General features: G+C 35.5%; 1 protein-coding gene across 1 annotated transcript in view; it reads left to right on the forward strand.

The window, feature by feature from the left end:
- ASCC3 (activating signal cointegrator 1 complex subunit 3) overlaps nt 1-14,077 on the forward strand; it is a 259,616-nt gene that overhangs the window by 240,501 nt on the left and 5,038 nt on the right. The window contains exons 41-42 of the mRNA XM_006926271.3: nt 10,550-10,701; nt 12,392-12,539. Of these exons, the coding sequence (XP_006926333.1) occupies nt 10,550-10,701; nt 12,392-12,539 (300 nt within the window). The remainder of the gene's footprint in view (nt 1-10,549; nt 10,702-12,391; nt 12,540-14,077) is intronic.

The following is a 14,077-nucleotide window of genomic DNA, read 5'->3' on the forward strand; positions in this document are numbered from 1 at the left end:
TTCTGTATTCTGCATACCAAAACACATGTTTATATAGATTGAAAGCATGTCCCATTGCCCAAATGGAAGTAGGCAAAGGTAAACCAGGGTACCTAGCTTGATGATAACCTATGTGATCTAGTGCCTAAAAAGACCTTTAAGGAGCTATGTTCTGCTAGGTAAGTTTCCATTGTTTTGTAAATTCTTGCATCTAACTTTAATAGAATCTGTCATTTTATATTATTTTCCTTAATGCCCAAGTCTTTTTGAACTACTGAGATTCCAGTTTTTCTTCTCTTTCACACGTGGGATAATGTGTAGTTCATCTACTACTCACAGTAATGTGGTCTAATAGGCTTGATCAATTGTCACAAAAAGTACTAGTCAAAAATTAACAAGCTACATATATGAATAAATGAATTAGATTTGTATACTTTCCTTCATTCAGAGAATCTTCTTAAATCTGCAAAAACAAATCGTTCAAAGTTTATTGGTGGGGTTGTCATTGTGCCCCAACTTCAAAACAATATGCCCTCTGTATCTCTAACAATTTCTGATAAAGTGTATTATATTTCAAATAACTAGTATTATATTTTTTCTATAACCATCAGCTATTCTGTAAACACATTGCATCTTCAATCTATTTTTAAAAGTATTTTAACTGATAAACTTAAGATATATATATATATATCTTAATACAATGATATTTTTCATAGACCTAATTCTTTTAACTGAGAAATACTATGACTGCAGCTGGATCTATTAACAAGTGATTCCCATTTGTAGTAGATTAAAAAGCATAGGAATATTTGATAATGCCAGGAGATAGAACTACCATGGAGCAAGGCTAACGTAACCTTTGAGGAGTGTTTACCTTTGGGTACAATAAGCACAGGCTCAGTGGGTTTCCAATGAAGAATGTCAGTGTCAATTAAATGAACAAGTTTTAGAATCATAGAGTCAAATACAGTTAGCAGTGAAAATAGTCCAGATATTGCCAAGCTTAACAAAAGAAGTACTTGGTCAAATCCTTAATCTATTACTTATAAGAAATATTTTGATATAACAAATGGTAGGTAAAGTCTTCTATATAGTCTTAGTTGAATCCTTTCACATTTTTAAATGCTTATAGTTAGACCAAATGAAAAGATTATCTTTAAGTGGAGAATATAGCACAATAGGCTTCAGAAAGCATCTTCAAATTATTTTGAGAAAAAGATGGGTGAATTATATATATATAAAAATCAATAATTTTTAGACTTCCAAAATTGAATTATACATGTTTGCAGTCCACAATTTGAAGAGTTAATTTCTGTACCTTCAGTCTTTGAAAAATCCTAAAATGAAACTCACATTAAGGTTTTGAATATATATGTTTCAAGGAGTAGTAACTCTATGAGCATACATTTGGAGGATTTTGTGTCATCCAAGGTATGCTGGAACCTTATCAATAACTATTTATAATGCCACTGACTGTTAAGGTGACTGGGGCATGATTCTTGGCACATCGTAGATCTCAATATATCATGGGTAAACAATGAATAAATATTTCACTTTTTCCTTTTTAGTTCTTTCTTAGGAGAGGATCGAAAAGGGAGATTTATTAAGTGTGGATTCTCACATTGTTTTTAAGATTATCTGCCAAATCTGAACTGTCTACCAACAAATGTAGTCTGTTGTAAACATTAGTGTGACCTTATCAAATTCATAGAGGCGGGGGAGTCTAATTCAGGCTGCTTTCCTGGCCAGACTGCCAGAGCTCACATCTTGCCATAGGAGCCCGGTGAAGTTTTATTAATGGATGAATACTTAAAAACAAAGATCACACTATGGTGCAGATTCATCATCCAGTATCAAAATTGCATTTTAATTCCCCAGTAGAACACCCAAAACACCACCTAAAACAAAGCGCCACCCCACTCCAGAAGCAACAGAGAGCTGCTGCATTCAGCATTTCCAAAACTAACACAAATGTGTGGGTTTTGAGGTGTTAAACACCTTTACTTACTCTTGTGGATTTATAGGCAATCTCCCTTCAAGGACTATAATGTAATTTGGAAGGCTGTTTCCCCCTGGGTGACTCTACCTGTAAGCTTTTGTATGACAATTTGGTGACGGTTTATTGATGATATGATGCTATTATGAAGAATCCTTCTACCCCCAGCTCCTCTCCTCATACCCACATAACAACCCTTTTCCCGGTTGGGGCTGTAGGAAATGAGTAATGCTTAACCCATTTGTGTGATCAATTCACTTAAGCAGCTACTGTGAAATGTTAATCACAACTTTAATTTGTACTGCATTAGCATTTTGATTAACTTGTAGGCTTGCTAGCGCACTTGAAGCGCTTTTACTCATAGTTACAGCTCGGAAATGACTTTTTGATTAATTAAGTTTGTTAGACAGCAGCTGAGCTTCCTGAATGCTAACCTTCTGGGGGTAAAAGTTCAGGAGAAAGTTACTGTGAACAACTGTTGCTATTGAAAAAGATTCTTATAAATGTACTTAAAACATTTTAATTATTGACAAAATATTGTATCATTACTTACAACTGACCTGAACCTTTAAAGGAGTGTGCCTTTCTGCCAAGAAAGCTTTTTTCAGGTTTTCCCATCATTGTAAAACTTCTGGGAGCTCTTGAACTAAATAGTTTATTTCCTAGCAGATGTCTAACAACTAATGTTTTAACAGGCTGCCTGGGATGAATTTCCATAGTTTATATTTTAGAATTGTTTTAGATTTAAAGAAAAGTTGCAAAGATAGATCAGAGAGTTTCTATATATCCCCCACCCAGTTTTCCTCTGTTATTAGCCTCTTATGTTAATATGATACATTTGTCACAATCGACAAGCTGATTGATATTGATACATTTTTATTAACTAAGGAACATATTCAGAATGCCAGTTTACTTAATATCCTTTTTCTATTCTAAGATCTTACTTAAGATTCCACATTACATTTAGTGGTTATGTCTCCTTTGGCCCCTCTTGGCTTTCAATTTCTCAGACTTCCATTATTTTTGGTGACCTTTCTATGGTATTTGGCACTCCCGTGACATTCCATAAATAACAACTTGAATTTTATAAATTAATGAAAATCTTTTTTTTTCTCATTCTGGACTAAGTAAATCTATTTCCAAAACTCTGATAGTATGTTATCTTTATGTCATTTAATTTGAACAGAAGTAGGAACGTAATCTAACCGTTTCAACCTTTGTCATGACACTATTTTCGTGTGGTTGTCGTAATCCCTACACTGTCACTAGATTCATTAGGACGATTATCAGGAGATGTGAGGAAAAAGAGAAAAGGATCTTTGAGAAGGAAAAAGAACACAAGGAGGAAAAAGAGAGGGTGCAAGTCATCAACACGCTGAGAGGGATAGAGAGACTGGAACATCATCTGTACTCTCTATATGTACACACTACAGCCACAGAGTCTTGAAGATATCGAGGACTAAATTCACAGACTTTTCATTTTGGTGTTTTTTTTGTCTTTTTTTTAATTAAAGTACAATTGATATATATTAGTTTCAGGTGTACGGCATTGTCACTCGACACCTATATACCTTACAAAGTGATCACCACGACAGTTCTAGTAATCTTCTGGCACCAAAGTTAATTACAATATTATGGACTATATTTCCTACATTGTATATTGCGTCGTCATTCACAGACTTTTTAAACTGAAGTTTAGATATGTTTTAATAATGGACCTTAGAGCTACATCTTCTTATCCACCTGAGAATGTACCTCTTGATATACATTGAATGACATAGTTTTTCTTTTAACGTCCTAAGCCAGAAATTCTGTTTCCTTGCAATGAAGTTGACGTAATTGGTGGTCACAGTGCTCAGAGTTCCTGTTTTACCCTTGGATTATTTAAATCCAGAATTTAATTGTGTTTGAAAAGATATTTAATGGTTATACATCGAACATTAAGATGTAGTTATAACCAAATGGTAGATTAAAAATAGGTTTTCAACATTTGTATTGACAAAATTTTTTCAGAGACAATTAAACACCTAATAATTTTGTCTGCAATATTTTTTTTTTGTTATGTAGGGGGAAAGGACAGATGTAAACCACTTTAAATCCTTCTTGAAACAAGACAGGATATATGTAAATCACTCAGAGGTAGTACAGTATAGTATAATGAGCACATATATAAAATTGGAAAACCAAGTTTAAATCTTCACTTTATCACTTTTTATCAGTGTAAATATCCAGTCACTAAGCTTCTATGAACCTCAGTTTCTCCATCTGTGGAGAGGGAATAGTACTAATGCCTACCTTATACTTGTATTTTAAGGATTAAATGAGAGCTATTTATTAAACATTTTTATAATCCATGTACTACTATACAGATATTTTTATCAGACCAAATATGAGATAATGTCTATACAGTTTGACTTTTAACTATATAATTCACTGTTTCACAATAATTTAATGAAGTTTACTTTATTTGATATAAAATACAGAGATGTTGTAAGCTTGCATTTATAAGTATAATCTACAGTAGCAAAAAATAAGAAAAATAAATGTAGATTTGGATAAATCTATCCTTTGCTGAAATAGTAACACCACTATGAAAATATGGTTGAATTTAAATGCTAAGACCAAGCCTGATAAACTTAGGGAATTCTTGAAATCGATTCAAAATAAATTTTGAGAACATGAGGTCTATTCAAGTCATAAAGCATGGCTTTGGCTTCAGCATCCTTACAGTCTAAAAAATTTAAGAGGTTGCCCATTTTCTAAACTTTAATTCTTTTTGTTAGTGAGGGTTAGACATGGGGTCGTTTTGTTTGTTTTGTTTTGTTTTGTTTGTGATGGTGGTAGTGGTCATTGTTTTACCTTTGCATAAAGCCAAATAATTCAGAAGCTCTTGAGTTTTCCATAAATTTCATATGAGGATGAGGTCTGGGATGTGTATTCTCTGTGTACTTCTCTTTGTTTTTTACCCTTCCCTCTCTCCTCATTCATCTCTCCATTCTTCCTCACTCCTTCCCTCTCTTGCCTCTCAGTCCGACATAGGCAGACACACACACCACAACATTTCTACATTCCCTCTGAAGTTCCTGAACCAGCTCATTCTTCATATTTCTTCAATAAAAAAGTCTGTCTCTGCAGGTCTCTCCAACCACATCTTTCTTCTCAGATTCCTGCTTCTTTTATCCATGTTATGTTTTACTATCAATGTCTTGAAGATATTGCTGGAAACAATCACAAAACATTGCTAGCTGTTTCTATAATTTCTGATTGTTTCTAATAATTTCTATAGTTATTGTTTCTAATAATTTCTATAGTTATTGTTTCAAAGCCATGCTATTGAAACTCACTGCTGTGCTGGTTTTTATTCACATCATTAATTCCCCCCAGTACTTATTACAAATCTTCCCCTGCTCCTTTACAGTGTCTTCTCAGCAAGAGAATCACTTCCAACTTACAGAGATGATTGAGACCCTGTACCGTGTGTCTCAGTGAGTGCAGTGCTATCAGTGGTCATTCTCTTCACTTCAAGTCTTCTCTCTCTTTCCAATGACTGTGTGTGTGAGGTCTTCAGTGACTAGCTGAAGCCTCTCTTTTCTGCAAAGCCTTGCCCACACACCCGGCAGCAGAAACCTCATCTTCCTCTTTCTTGTCTGCAGCTTATTCTGTGCTTACTATATGCTACCTTCTTTTTTGATTTAGGTTTTCCTGCCTCTGACTTCAAGGATATTACAGTCCACCTGGAAAGACAGAAAGTGATATTATTTTATAATAATAACTAATAATGCAGTATGAGTATGTTGGCATTTTATTGATAAAAGATTAAAGTTTACAGAAGGTAGACGCAAGCTTAATCAATCTCCTTGATTTTTCAGATGAGAAGAATGAGTATCAGTGGTTAAGTGATTTACGTAAGGTCTTACAGTTAAAGGCACAGCACTCTAAGCTGTGAGGGCAAGTCTCTTTCTAGTATACCATGTCACCTTCAAATCAGTATCAAGTATTCCTGAGTCATATGTCTGTTTATACTTAACAGTTAAATAAACAGAACTCTATCTAAGCTGTGAGGGTCTCTTTCTATTATATAATGTCTCCTTCAAATCAGTATCAAGTATTCCTGAGTCATATGTCTGTTTATACTTACTTCATCCAAACGTATTGTCTGTTTTGTGCAATATCTTTTCAAGAGAGTTTTTCGGAGTTCCATTTTATCTAGTAGCACATTCATCGTAGGATCTTCTATTCTAATACCAGACCCCACTGGAATTCCACACAACCATCCCTGCATCCTATATTGGTTAAAAGCATGCACTTCAGAATCAAGCTCCTCAGAATGTTAATCCCAGCTACACCCATTCACCAGAACTATGTAGCCTTAGGCAAGCATGTTTGTTTGTTTGTTTGTTTTTACCCCTCTGAGCCACAATGTCTTCATCTGTAAAATGGGTTTAAATTCAGTAACTTACATAAAATGGTTAGCAGAGTGTTTAACAAATAGTATACACTTAACAAGTGACTCATTATTATTTCAGTAGTGCCCCAAGGGTATGTTAGATGCCCTCATCATTTATCCTTTCCTGCCTTTCCATTTCCATATCTCATTTCCAGGTAACCCCCACTTCGTTATTCTCAGCTCTGCTCTAAAGCTGTTCATTTTAACTCTTTTTGGCTGCCTACTTTGTGCCCAGGATTTCTAAGTCCACACTCCTAGCCCATACTCTTTTTTCCAGAGCTCATTTTAACCTGGACTTCTCACATGGTTTCATGTGGCACCTCAGTTAAAATGTGTTCAAAACCAAACTCATCACCTGATCTTCTATAAATACATAACAGCCTCACAGTTTGTATTAATTATAAGATTTTAAATGTAGATAATTTTATAAACACAGTACTATAAATCATACTTCCATTCTGTCACAACTGGACATGACAAAGAATTCTGAATTAACAATCAATTAAAATTGATTCCACTTAGTTGGAGAAAGTCTCATGCACAGAGTCAGCCCCCATCCACGTTTCCTCTGTACTTAGAATCATCCTAGCTTTGCCTAGTAGGTAGCACGCCAAGTAGAAAGTAGATAAGAGGTAAAGGGCGGTTGAATGTTTGCCTAATATTGACACTAAGCTAGTAAAGAAAGCCCAGAGTTATTTCTCCTCAGTGTACTAAAACAACCTTTTGTTGTTGAGTGTTAGATCTCTGCAAAGGACTTTGAAGTGCCTTGGGGAACTGAGCCATATTTTCTAGCTGTTACCAAAGCCAGCCTCACTCTAGGGAAGAGCACATCAGTCCTTACCTACCAGGAAGACTGCTATAAAAGATAGTGAGACACAGGGAGTCCATCGCAGGCTCAGCCGTGCAGAGGTATGTTGGTGCAAGCTGTCAGGGCCCACAAGCCTCTTTATCTGGACCATTCCTTGGCCTTAGCCCCTTGGTATGTACCTCTAAATAGTAACATAGGCTTGCCCACTCAAACTGAGAACCAAGCCCACATTCTCTAGTTTGTCCTGAACCGCAGGGCCTGTCTTTGGCTTTGTCCCCTGGCTTTTTTGTGATTGCTCTCCTCTCCTGAAGAACTGTTCTGCCTTTTCTATACATCTTCTCCCAACTTTGCACGTGCCCTGTCCCTCAGTGCAGAAATTAACACCAAAGGCCCAAAGGAAGTCCCTGTTAGAAAGAATGGATTGTTTTACAATGTTCTTTTCATTTTGTCATGGAAGAACTTTAAAAATAGGCAGCTTTTTATTGAGATCTGTGTTCCAAGCAATATATTATATACCCTACCTAGTAGTTTATCTCATTTTACCCTCATAGCACCCCTATAAGGAGGTATGATACCACTTCTAAAAATGAGAAATCTAGCATAGTAGGATTTGGTTGATTTTCCCAAATTTATGCATAGTAAGTGGGACTATATTTGGATTCAAACTTATGTGTGACGTCAAAGCTTGTAATTTTTTTCCCCTATACTATACTGCCTTTGGCAGATGTGCAATAACTTAAGCAGAATGTTGTTATAATTGTTGTAATTGGATTTTTACTAATATTCTTTCATAAAATGAGTATTTTTTCAGTGCACTACACTAGGGCTAGAGTGACAGAATATTTCCAGATTCTTGCTATCAGGGAGTCTATAGTTTAAAGGGAAGCTGTGTAAACAAAGAAGAACAATAGGATAATGGTGTCATGTGTCAAGAGCAGCAAATGTATAAGAGAAGTACCTACAATTCTTCTGGAAGAATCAGGGAGATGTCACAGTAAGAAGCAGCATTTGAGCTAGACTCGAAGGATGAACAGGAATTTCCCAGGTAGATGAAGTAGAGGGAGCAGCACTTGTAAAAAGAAAACATTAAGTAAGGACAAATGTGGGGAAATAGCAGTAATTTAGTACTGCTATCAGAAGGGGCCAGAGTGATATGCCAGGACCAGAGAGGTCATAGGGCATTCATTGACTGGCGTGCAGAGAAGTGTTAGCTTTTGTCCGCTACACAGTGTGAAGCTATTGAAGAAATTTAAACGGAGGAATGACAGTTTTACTTCTGTAAAAATTTACTTTGGTAACATTATAAAATATGGATTGAAGAAAAATTAGATGAGAATGAAAATAAAGGGGTGTGGATAATATTTCAGGTGAGAGTTGGTAAGGGCCTGCACTAAGGCAGTGGTGGGGGAGGGGAGTCAAAGAAAACGGACAGACTAGGGAGCGATTGAGCAGAGATGAGCAACGCTTGGTTCACCACATTTGAGCAGTCACAGGACCTTTTATTGTCCCAGATTCTTGATCTCCTCACCTGCCTTTTCTCTAAATTAAAACAAGATAAAGAATAGTTTTCAATTCATGATATGGCTTTTCATTTACTTCATGTGAGCAATCACTTTGCATGATTTTTTACATTTTCACATCTGGATCATACAATGAAAAATTGTGGGGGACTCTCATAAATTTTATGAAATCTTTCAACTTCATCATGAAAACTTCAAAGTTAAAAACATATGGTTCATCCATCCAACTCTTCTAGTATGTGAGCTTTTTGGTCTGGAATTTATTTCCAGTCAAGTTGTAATATAAAATCACAAGTAAAATCACTGTAGTTACTCCACATTACAACTTCTAATATCATCATGATACTGGATTAGATATAATTAATTTCTCTTTTCCTTTTCTCTTCCCTTACAGAACTCAAGAGTTGTGACTTGTGAACTAATCCACTTTTATTTTATCTGAGTGGTGTTCATGACTTGCCTTGTCTCATACAAAGAAAGGCAGCATTTGAATCAGCTCTGCAGAGAAATAGGAAGAATAGAAGTGGATTTTCTCTAGATTTATACAAATGTACATTTATACATGTATACAGTGATATACACACGTATACATACATATATCTATTGTACCAATACTCAGGCTTTACGATGTATAATTCGTAGACTCATGGGTGCTAAAGACCAGTTTGACAATTCTTTCACATTAACTATGCTATCCAGAAACATCGATCCATTTCCCTGTAATGGATTTGAAAAGACCACAGATTAGCTTAGCCAAATGCTTTTAAAACTAGTTTACTATTTGTAAATTAGGGGACACAGAATAGGAAATTCAAAACTTAGAAGGAAAGTGTGTCTGCCTCAATAGTACTAAGTAGTATGGCTGTTAAATTCATTTCACTAAAATGATATACCTTAAAAATTATTTATAAAAATTTTCTAATAATTTTATATAACACTTTTTAAATATTTTATTGTTGGTGAGATATTTATGATACTATGAAAGTGTCATTTTAAGCATTTACGAAGTACATCATATATTTCATACCTTCATCTTTTCATTTCCCAAAACAAGAGAGGACACTCCTAAAACTGTATAAAGTAGTTGCCTGTGATCATGATATTAACTTATGTGTCTTTAAGTCAGCATTCTCCAGAATCTAATTTAATTGAAATAGCTTTGCCTGTGTAAACTTCTCCTTTGTTTAAATAAGATTTCACTGTTTAGTTTTGCCTTAAGCAAATGCAGCATTTGTTTGTCCATAAAACATTAGATTAAATGTATAGACTAATACGAATAGCTTCTCCTCATTCCACATGCATCACTGGCAGTGGCCCCCTTTGCTAGTGTGTGGTATATTATTTTCATTGAAAACCAGGGCTCTGTCTTTAGTCTTTGGGAAAAATAAATTTTTTGGCAAGGATACCTCCTGTCGCCTTACCACTATTGATTTTAAATTTGGAAAAGACAACCTGAGATTTACTCTTTAAACACGGCTGCTAATGCCCTTGATACAGTGAATTATATAGGTATTTGCTCTCAAAGTACACTGAGTTTTTCTTTGTTTTAATAGTGGGTACCAGCATTATCTGGCTATCTTTGCTGCCCTAAAAAAGCTAAATATTTAGCACTTTGTAGGACATACTGTACAATAAATGCTATTTTCTGGTTTCTATTTTAATCAATAGTAATTTAAAGGTATAATGCTTGGTTTGGGTTTTTTTTTTTTTTATTGTCGTTGTTAAAGCAGACATCAGATCCACAGTGGGGAGGACAAGTGCCATGATATTCTTGTAACCTGTGCATTTTCCCTGTTCAGGCAATGCTGGATGTGGCTGCAAACCAGGGCTGGCTGGTGACTGTCCTGAATGTCACCAGTCTAATTCAGATGGTGATCCAGGGTCGGTGGTTAAAAGACTCTTCTCTTCTTACAATACCAAACATAGAGCATCACCATCTTCATATTTTCAGGTAATTGTCTTAATTTTCAACATGATTGGTTTTTGTTTCAAAAAATTATTTTCTTTATATTTGTGGTCCCTTGATTTTCAGCTTGTGCCTAGAATATTGATTTTTTTCGTTTTCTTTTTCTTTTTCTCTTTCTTTTTTTTTTTTTAGCAGTGAAAATTCCTCTGTTTCCCAGAGGTAGACATGGCCTAGGGATGTTACATTCTTACTTGGAATTCGATCATCTGTCCCAAGCTAAACCATAGTTCATTTCAACCTTCTATTAAATTGTTTTCCACTTGCAACGCAGGATACATTTCTATTTTAAGTGTGTTTATTCCTTTACAATATCAACCTTCATTTTAAAAGATGTTAAAGTGCTTTGTGATCTCAAGCAAAATAAATTTCTGTTATTGCAGAATGGATGTAAGGGATCTGAAATCCATTGTCAAAGGTAAATTGTGCATCTGCAAAATGTCTAAAACTGGGTAGTTTTATATACACGTAGCTCAAGGTAGAATCTGTACTTAAAAGATGAGTTTAAATTATTGTCAAATTATCTAACCTTTAGGTCCTATATACATGGCTGCAAATATTTTAGCAAGGAAAAAAAACAGTACATTTTACAAGCAAGTTTGGCAATGTTGAAATGAAAATGTTTCTATATTTCACACCAGGTTGAGAGATTCTTTGCAGCCGAAATGTTGGTTCATAGTCGTGTAGACAAGCAAAACAATCTGGCTGCAGGTTGCTATCATGCACCCTCTACCTCTTGTCAGCTGGACTAGGAGTGGCCATCATTTGACGCACCTAGATACAGATGCTAACCAGATCCTCAAAATCCATGAGGTCTCCTCAGGAAAGTCCCTCAATTTGTCTCAAGTGGGTTCCAGAGCAGTTGTTTCCATGGTGCTGAGTCCCCACCAGGGGATGTCCCTGGAAACTAAAAGGCACATTCAGAGAGTGAGCCACACCAGCAGCAGGTGGCACGAGGGAGAAGGCAGAGACCTCATATGTCTGCAGCTCAGTTTTAGGAACCCTTCCAATGATACTAAGAGTTACGAGAGTTGGGTTTCATCAGTAAAGCAGCCACATAAGGATACTACTCCGACACAGCACGCAGGTCTGTTATGGAAGCTGCTGGGGCCTAGGAGATTTGATCCAGTTCTTTACTGTTACCCTGAAAAGTGCTATATTCATATAATTTTAATTATATGTTTCAGTAGAGAGTAAGATTTAGGTGGATTACATTCCTAGGGATCTGGCACTATTTGGAAATCTCACAGATTTCCAGAATGTACTTTTAATTGTGTGTTCCCAACAACTTGCAATGAAAACTTTATTCAAGTAATTATATCAGAGTCACTTAGCTGCATTCATTAAAAACACATCAGGGCTCCAGTCAGTACTTTATCCACATAGAAGCAATAGTGCACATTAGTACCTTCTTATAGAAAGATACCCACTGTCTGTGAACCCTAAGTATCGACTGAACTCACATGACTTACACATTTTATATAGTGATGGTGATAGTACCTTGGATTGATACCTTAGAGAAGGCTGGCTAATTTTGAAACTTAGCAACAAAGGCCTTTAAAGTTTGCAGCAATCTTAATTTTTTTAAACTGTTACAATTTTATAAGTGATCATTATCAAAAAATCTCACCTGGACTATGAAAAAAATTATCTGATTGGTATTAATATTATTTCTTAGGAAATGGAGCCCAACTATAAAGGGCCCACGTGCTGGCTGCCATGGCTTCATAGAGTGCCTTCCCGAACTGATCCATGCCTGTGGTGGGAAAGACCAGGTGTTCATCTCCATGATAGATAATGAGCTACCAGACGCAAAAATGAAGCAGGTAAGGCCATCCCTTCCATGTTTAGAGCTCCCTGACTCTGTCTGGGAACTTATACCAGGAATTTTCTAACTTAGAGCATTGGTTACTGGGGTCAGACTCACCTGGATTTAAAATCTGTCCACCACTTCCTAACCGTGATTATGAACGTGAAAACCTTATACCTGTTTCATGAAGTTCTTGTAAAAATTAAGCAAGATATTATTATGTAAACTACTTTATGCAGTTTCTGGTATGGAATAACAGCTCCATAAATGATGTTAAAAATAATGACAGTTACAATAATTAGTAGTAACATTGGCATTATTCAAAGTTGTTTTAGGAGCTTGCTGAGAAGATCTGCTATAGCTTGTCCATCACTAAGCTGCATTACCCAGGAGCGCTTCTCATTTCTTCAGGGTCGTTCTTCTTTTTTTTAACACTTGAGTATATTTCCATGCAGTTCCCTCAGTTACTTTTGTATACCCCCACCCTTATTATAATCATTTTATTGTAACTAAATTCTGAAATATTCCTTCAGATAAACTCCTCACTTACATACCACGTAACTTACATAAAAAGCTAAATCTATGTTGTGAAAGACAATATAGGTCATCTCTCCAAACCTTCCTTGGAAAGGCCAAAATATGAATGAATGATGCCAGAAATATTTGGCATATCTAGACTTTTAAGTCTTAAGCAATTTTACCCTAAACATGTCAAAGTAAACATTCAGGATTTGCAACATAATTAACATATTGACTTGCAAATACAGGTATTAAAATAAACTTCTAAACCATGTCATTTTTTTCCAGTAGAACTTATTTTTGAACAAGACTTGGAAAAAATATAACAGGCATTAAAGTCTGATTGTTCAATTTCTGTTGAACCCAAAATTGGCACCAAAAACTATTTAAATATTCATAATAAGTGCCTACCTTTCTAACTAAATTACCATCAAAATTATGAATAAAAGCAATATATTTAAATCAAAACAAGGCTTCCGTTAGCAACAACAGATTTCCAACATAGCATACATTGATTTCAAGCCAAGTTTTAGATGTGATGAAAAATTAGAACATTGTTATAATTAGTTCAGGGAGAACTCAGAAGTAAACTTACTTAATTTATTTGCATAAATTGCCATTCTGTTATCTTTAAAACCAAATGCAAATTGGCTCAGTCTGATATGATGATGGTTATTTGGCTCAAAAGTGCTTCAATTTGCAGAGCAATCTGGTGTTGGCTCTGCAGTGAGGCGATCCCAGGTAACATACAAATCCTGAATTATTCCAGAAATTAGTATGTTTAAAGCATCAATTTAAGTGCTAATTGCAGTAGTAATGAGAAAAAGCAGTACGACTGTGAGATTTGCATCTTCTACCCCATCAGTATGCCTGGAACGGCTGCTGACTGGCAGAGGATTTGGCTGCTAATTAAATAATTGTATGCATGGCAGTGCTCTTGCCTGATTCAATAGATGAAGATTAATCCTCAGATAAATATGTTTGGCTGGTACTGAAATGTCTTAGCAGTTTCTGTAAAAATAGCTCATGTTTTAT

This window comes from Pteropus alecto, unplaced genomic scaffold, assembly GCF_000325575.1.
Source record: "Pteropus alecto unplaced genomic scaffold, ASM32557v1 scaffold7, whole genome shotgun sequence".
Lineage (NCBI taxonomy): Eukaryota > Metazoa > Chordata > Mammalia > Chiroptera > Pteropodidae > Pteropus > Pteropus alecto.